At 47.7% G+C, this 6440-nt stretch overlaps 1 protein-coding gene across 2 annotated transcripts; it reads left to right on the forward strand.

The window, feature by feature from the left end:
- Positions 1-482: 482 nt before the first annotated feature.
- On the forward strand, positions 483-5770 carry DYNLT2B (dynein light chain Tctex-type 2B). 2 transcript variants are annotated; one of them, XM_055723735.1, is made up of 6 exons: positions 483-639; positions 1099-1232; positions 2822-2891; positions 4618-4681; positions 4931-5030; positions 5310-5770. In XM_055723735.1, exons 1-5 carry the CDS (start codon positions 572-574, stop codon positions 4979-4981), a joined length of 387 nt encoding a protein of 128 aa, XP_055579710.1. In that variant the 5' UTR covers positions 483-571; the 3' UTR covers positions 4982-5030; positions 5310-5770. The 2 variants fall into 2 exon arrangements, with proteins under 2 accessions (XP_055579710.1, XP_055579711.1); XM_055723736.1 differs by lacking the exon at positions 4931-5030.
- The last annotated feature ends 670 nt before the right edge of the window (positions 5771-6440 follow it).

Here is a 6440-nt window from a genome sequence, read left to right on the forward strand (position 1 = left end):
ACTCATTTAGCGATCGTTTTATTGCATAAATTTCTTAACTGTAAAAAATGTAAAAAATCTTTTTCGACAAACGTAAAAAAACCCAACACCTCCTGTGCCACCACCCGCGCCCGCCCCCCGCTCCCCCGTGCCCCCCCCCCGGTGCCCCCGCCCCCCGCTCCACGAGCCTGACCCCCCCGTGGCCCCCCCCTCCGCCGGCGGTGCCCGGTCCCCGCTCCGTGGGCCCGCCTCCCCGTGCCCTGTTCCCCCCGTGCCTGGTCCCCGCTCCCCCCCGTGCCCGGTGCCCCCCGTACTCGGTGCCCGCTCCCCCCATGGCCGCTCCCCCCGCGCCCCGCCCCCGCCGTGGCCTGTGCCCCCCGTGCCCGCCCCCCGCTCTCGCCCGTGCCGCTCCCCGCTCCGTAGCCCCGCCCCACGGTGCGGCCGTGCCCCCCCCGTACCCGCCCCCGGCGCGCGCGGGGGGGCGGGGCGCGGCGCCGTGACGCACGGTGGCGCCCCGTGACGCGGCGGAGGCGGAAGTGGCGCGGGTTGCCGCGGTAACCAACGCCGGGGCGGCCTGCGGGGCGCCGCGGCCATGGGCGAGCTGGGCCCGGACGACGGGGCCGGGAACACGTACAGCCTGCGGCCCGGCCTCCAGCAGCGGTGAGCGGGGCCGGGAAGGGGATGCTGAGCGCGGGGGTGCCCCGGGGGCTTTGGGCCCGGGGGCGCGGGGCTGCGATGGCACTGCCGAGGAGGAGGGGGTGCCTGGTCGTGAGGCCGAGTGGGGGGTGTTGGGAACGGGGGAGTCCCGGGGGTTTGGGGACTTGGGGGGGGGCACTGGGGTCCCAGACCGGCTTTGACACCAGACAGAGGGGAGTGTGGGTGAGGAGGGGGCAGAGGTGGGGGGCGCCGATGGGGCTGGTTTCACACCAGCATTTGTGGGTGTTTGGCCTTTGGCAGGGCTGGTTAAATATCCCCATCTTAGCAGGCCTCTTTTTCCCCATAGTTTCTCATTTGTCCTTTTTCTGTAATATGTAAAAACTAAATTTTCCCAAGTGGGGTTATCTATGTTTCTACACGTTACTTTTTGAGCCTTCTGTTGGGGTTTTTTTGCCCTGCTAGGTTTAAATCGTCCACAGTAAAAGAATGTATCCATGCAATACTGAAGGAGAAGCTGGCCAATGTACAGTATGTCCCAGAAGAAATGCCTCAGCTTACAAAGTTTCTATCAGAGACAATAAAAGACAGACTGAAAGGTAAGGAGGTTTGCTAGGGAAGGCATTTCTTTTCTTACTGTGTCCTTTCCCTTTTGACAAAATCACTCTCTCCTCCTTTGTTCTTGAAACCTATTCCTTCCCCGCTGACTGACTCCAGTCTACCGTTATGAAACAATCTGTCCTACATAGATACGTTCCTCGCCTGCAGAACTAGAAACCTAATTCAAGCAGACAAGATTTGTTTTCGTATAGACTGGCTGGTGTGGGGATGTCAGCCCTGGGAGGGGCTGCAGGGGAAAAGAAGCTGCATTAGAAGTGATGCTACTTTGCAGCTTGCTTCAATAAACAAACATTTGTGCTTTTTTTCTGCTGCGAGTTATGTTAGAGTTGGGTCAGAGTGGAGTAGTAAGGAGATCAGAACAAGGCTCAGTGGATGCAGGGAAGAGGGAGAGAGTTAGGAGCAGTCAGCCAAGGAGAGGTGTGACTACAGCCTTACAGCACTGGAGAAAGGCTGTGGTGGTGCTGTGCAGGATGACCTCCAGTGTTTTTGAGTTCAGGAATTGAACTTCAGGCTCCAGCAGGTGTTTCCTGTGTTCAGTGCTGGAACAAGTACATAGATGCATGTTGGCATGGTTGCTTGGGGTTTTTTTTATCTCCTTCCTGGGACAGGCCACTGGTCTATCTGCTGGGCTGGCCTGACACTGTGGGACAGACATACCATTCACCCTTGGCAGGAACCATGGAGTTCCATTTCTCCCAGAGTGAGTTCTGCATCTGCTTTAAAGCCAGCAGCAGCTGAGTCCCAAAACGTGTTGGTGCTGAGCTAATATGCACAGGGCTTGGCTTCAGCAATCTGTAAACACAGTCACAGTAGCCTGAAGTGAGATTGACCCAGTGTGGCTGTTGTGGCATCTCTGATGAGCATTGTCGTGGTTGACAGCCAGACCCAGCACATTGCATTCAGTCCTCCAGTGGAAACTATGCACTGGAGTCTTCTCAGGACACTGCTTTGTGAATCTATGTTTTATTTTAAACATGCTTGTTCTTATTTGGCTTCTGGAATATTGCTATGGGCTGACTGGATCTGGCCTGTGCCCTGTAGGTATTTCTTTACTATTGTAAAACAGCTGCATATCTTCACAGACACATGACCCACATGTGCTTTTATGTGGCCTTTTATCCCAGCTCAGAAGCAAGGGAAACACCTAGGTGGCAGAAGAATCTCTACAATACCTTTGCATCAGAACAGTTTTAAAATAAAACAGGGTTTTTTTCAGATTGGATTTTGTCTACCAGCAGCCTTATTTACATTCTTTCCATGTGTTCAGTTCTTGGAAGTTGTCAAAGTAGAATGCTGACACATAGTATGGCTGTCCAGGGGTATCTTCTGCTTTAGATGCATCTTCTGATGGATACCAAATGCCCTGTTTACCCTTTTACTCCAATAAAACCACAGTACTCTGTACCTAGGAAGATGAAGCTGCCACGCAGCCTGTCTACTTTGCAAATTGCATGGACTTGTACAGGACATGACTTTGTAACCAGAAATCTTCAGCTTTCTGTGTCCTGTTTTGTACTTATATTTTAAACATGATGTTGCTTTCACTATTTTTTTTCTGTCTCTCCAGAAGAGGGATTTGACAGGTACAAAATGGTGGTGCAGGTTGTAATTGGAGAGCAGAGAGGAGAAGGAGTGAAGTAAGTTTTGCACCTTCTAATTGTATTTTTATCACTTTTGTTGGGTTTGAGTGGGGTTTTTTTGTTTTATTATTTGAAAACTGCTTCCAGCTTTCCTAGGTACAAAGATCTCTCTGCAGATGATAGTGTGAAGCGCTTTCTTTCCTCTTTAAGTGGCAAGTGAGGGCTTGGATTGTGATTGAATTACTTGGAGATAATTGGCTGTATGGTGGTTCTTAGCAAGCTGAAATGCTACAAAGCATTTGTGAGGAGTGTTGCAGAAAGGCATTTTACATTTTATTCATAATGAACTGGAGCATGCACCCAGTCCATTCTCAAGGCCCTGCTGGAGCACGAGAGCTATGGTAACTCACTTCTGTCTAAAGCCAGATTTCCATAAATACTTCATGTGCATTTAATCCCCCCAGGTAGGCGTTTTTCAGAAGCTTAAACTTCTGTAATCCCCATGCAGTACTGTCACGGGAATCGAGCCTGGGCTGTGGGTGCTGAGCCCTTGCAGTCTAGCTCCAGACAAAAGAATTCCTCTTGGCTGCAGTAGTGGGCTGTAGCTTTCCATTACTAGTGAGCAGGGAGAATGCAAAAGAGAACAGCCCACAAGGTTTATGTGCTTTATCTGCTGGGCTTATCTTTATTATTGTGCTCAGTACTGCAGCAGAAGGTAAGTGCAGCAGAGCTGTAATCAGATCTGCTGTCTCAGTGTTCTGGAGGTCAGGAAAGAGTATTTGTACCTGCTGCTCAGGCTTTTGTCGGAATGTCTGCAGGCAGACTGCTTCAAAAGCATGGCACCAGGGGGAATGGTTCAATGAGGTGGTCTGATTTGAAATGCTAAGCCCAGTAAGGCAGGCTGACAGAGCAATTGGGGAAATGTCTGGTTTGCAATAGGCAGGAGGCAAGACTGAAGCATGATCACTAACGTCCTTAATGCCCAATACTGGGTAGTCAGAGCATTCCAGAGGCAGAGTAGAATACTGGACTGAAAAAAAAAGCCAAATCACCCTGAGGGCTAAAGTAACTTAAAAAAAATTTATGAAATTCAACAATCTTATAACAGTAAGTCATGTATGTAGGGATAGGAGCAACACACTGTGCTACAAACAGGGATCAGTCAGCTGAGACTGACTGGGGCAGATGGGGAGTTAGGCATTCACAGCAGAGAAAGGGGAGTGTCAATGACCTTAGACACTGCAGCAGCAGTGTCTGGTCTGTAATATCCTGTTACGGTCCAGTTGCTTGTCTTCAATGTAAGGCTTGGACTGAAGCACATTGTAGATAAAGGCCAGCAGGATGGTCAGGGAACAGAAAGTATAGATACGAAAGTTTGGCTCATGGTCTACTAATACGATGTCTGCCAAGGAAAATGATATCTCCCTATAAATAAGTTGGGAGTATGTACCACAAGGGTGCAGGAGGTGAAGGACAAGAAGCTAAACTAGCCACCAATACACATAGGCTGGAATGGAACACCACAGCAGAGAGATTTCAAGCCCAGCTGCACAGTGGAGGTGGCAGTGAGTTTGAAGGTGGAGCTTAATCTACACACAGAGGGGGTTACAGCATGTGGTGGAATTCAGCAGTGGAGATTTAGGATCTAGATTTGGGAGAATGCTTCCTATTTCCTTTATCTTTAAAGGAAGTTCAGTTTGCTTTTCAAGGAAAGTATCTGTGATCACTTAGGTCCTGACACGTGAACTCTGGGTGATGGCTCCACTCTGTCTCCTTTGTCTAGTATGGCTGCACGATGTTTCTGGGATGCTGACACTGACAGCTGTGCTCATGATGTGTTCATGAATGTAAGTCTTGGCTGTTTTACTGTGGGAAGGTGTAAAGCTACTTGCTTTTGTATGAGAGGCAGAGTGACCTTAAATATGAAGCAGGGAAGAATAAAACCCCCAACCACTAGAAGGACAGAACCAAGACTCTGTTGATAAGATTTACATTTTCATTCACAAAACATTTAGATGTAATGTCCGACATAGTAAAAATTATTTACTGAGTAGTTCATGCAGTACAAAACTTGTTACAGTCACACCATTTTACAGGTGGGGAGAGGAAGCATGAGAGATAAAGTCTATTCTTACATGCTTTGCTGAACTGCTGTCATGGAGTATGGCTGGAATCCAGAACTGAGCAAAAGTCAAGGTTTTATTTCATTATTATTTTTATTTTATTTTAAACTGACACCTAGACACCTGCAGGTTTGTGGATGGAGTAAATTGAGGCACTTGTAGCATTCAGACATGCTGACATTGGTTACACCACAAGCGAGGTGAATAAGAAACAACTGAAAGACAGAAAATTGAAATATATTGCAATATAAGATTACGCACTGGTCTAAATGTGCCCTTAGGTTAGCCTTTTCAGTTAGGCCAGTAAAGAGCTTGACTTTATTAACATGGAGCCTTTCTCTGTTTTCTCCAGGACAGCCTGTTTTGTGTGGTAGCTGCGTTTGGCTGCTTCTACTACTGAAGATAGTAAACACTGTGCCAGAAGGACAGAGGTGGGGGAGAATGCTTTAGGGTATTCCTTTGTTCAAGTGCACAAAAGCATCCTGTTCTTCCTTAAGTACCTAACAAAGTAACAGCTCTACAAAGCATGTCCTACAGCTGTTCTACATGCTATGACATTCCTTCTTCCTTGTGGATATGGGTATGGATATGGCTTTAAGCACAATATTATCATGTCCTTTATTTAAATTGCCCTTTGTTTTTATGTAGTGTGTTAGTTTTGTCCTAAAAGTGTACTGTCAATAGCTGTTGTTTCTAAGGCAAACTCAACTTTCATCTTGAAAGGGTTCTGTTGCATTTATTTTTGTTAATTTTCTGAAATTAATTAAATATTTATAAGAAATGTAACATAATAAATCTATGTATTTAATATTTCCTCTTCTGTGGGTTGACCCTTGCCATTTCCACTGTTTGTCCTTTTCTTCCACTCTCCCAAGATGCACTAGCCTGGATGGCTTGTCTGTGCTTCTCAGATAAGCGTTGTCTGAGGATCCTTTGTCAATTAACTGATACAGCCGACCTCTTATTCTGGTTATCCAGGTTTGTTCCTGTGACTGTCATAACAATGGGGCTGTGAATCCCAGCTGTGTCACACAAGATGGTATTAATTGATAGGAAGACAAGGTATTTAGGACATTAGGTCAGGCCAGCAGCCTGCACACCCCATGACTGCCAAAACTCCTCTGTGCTGTAACTCCTCATTAGTTTAGCGTGGTTTGGCACTCACAGACACTCTTGAGTGATCGATGCTCATTGCCTCCTTCAGCAAATAACTGCAGTGCTTTCTCATTCTTTGCCTTTGTTTCAGGATATGAGGCTGTGGATGTTTGGAGCCAAATTTATTAGGGCTCCAACCTTGGAAAGGAGCAGTAAAAAAGGCTGCTGTAGATCTGAAAAGGAGTGCTAAAGCCTTTCATGTCCCCAAAAGTTAGAGGACCAAGTTGGTTCCTGAGAGAGTGGGTGCCACAACGGTCTGTCTCAGATGCTCATCAGAAGATGGGATGAGTTGCTCTGTGGCGATGCATGTTCCCTCTGTGCTGACCGA

Source organism: Falco cherrug, chromosome 11, assembly GCF_023634085.1.
Source record: "Falco cherrug isolate bFalChe1 chromosome 11, bFalChe1.pri, whole genome shotgun sequence".
Taxonomy (NCBI): domain Eukaryota; kingdom Metazoa; phylum Chordata; class Aves; order Falconiformes; family Falconidae; genus Falco; species Falco cherrug.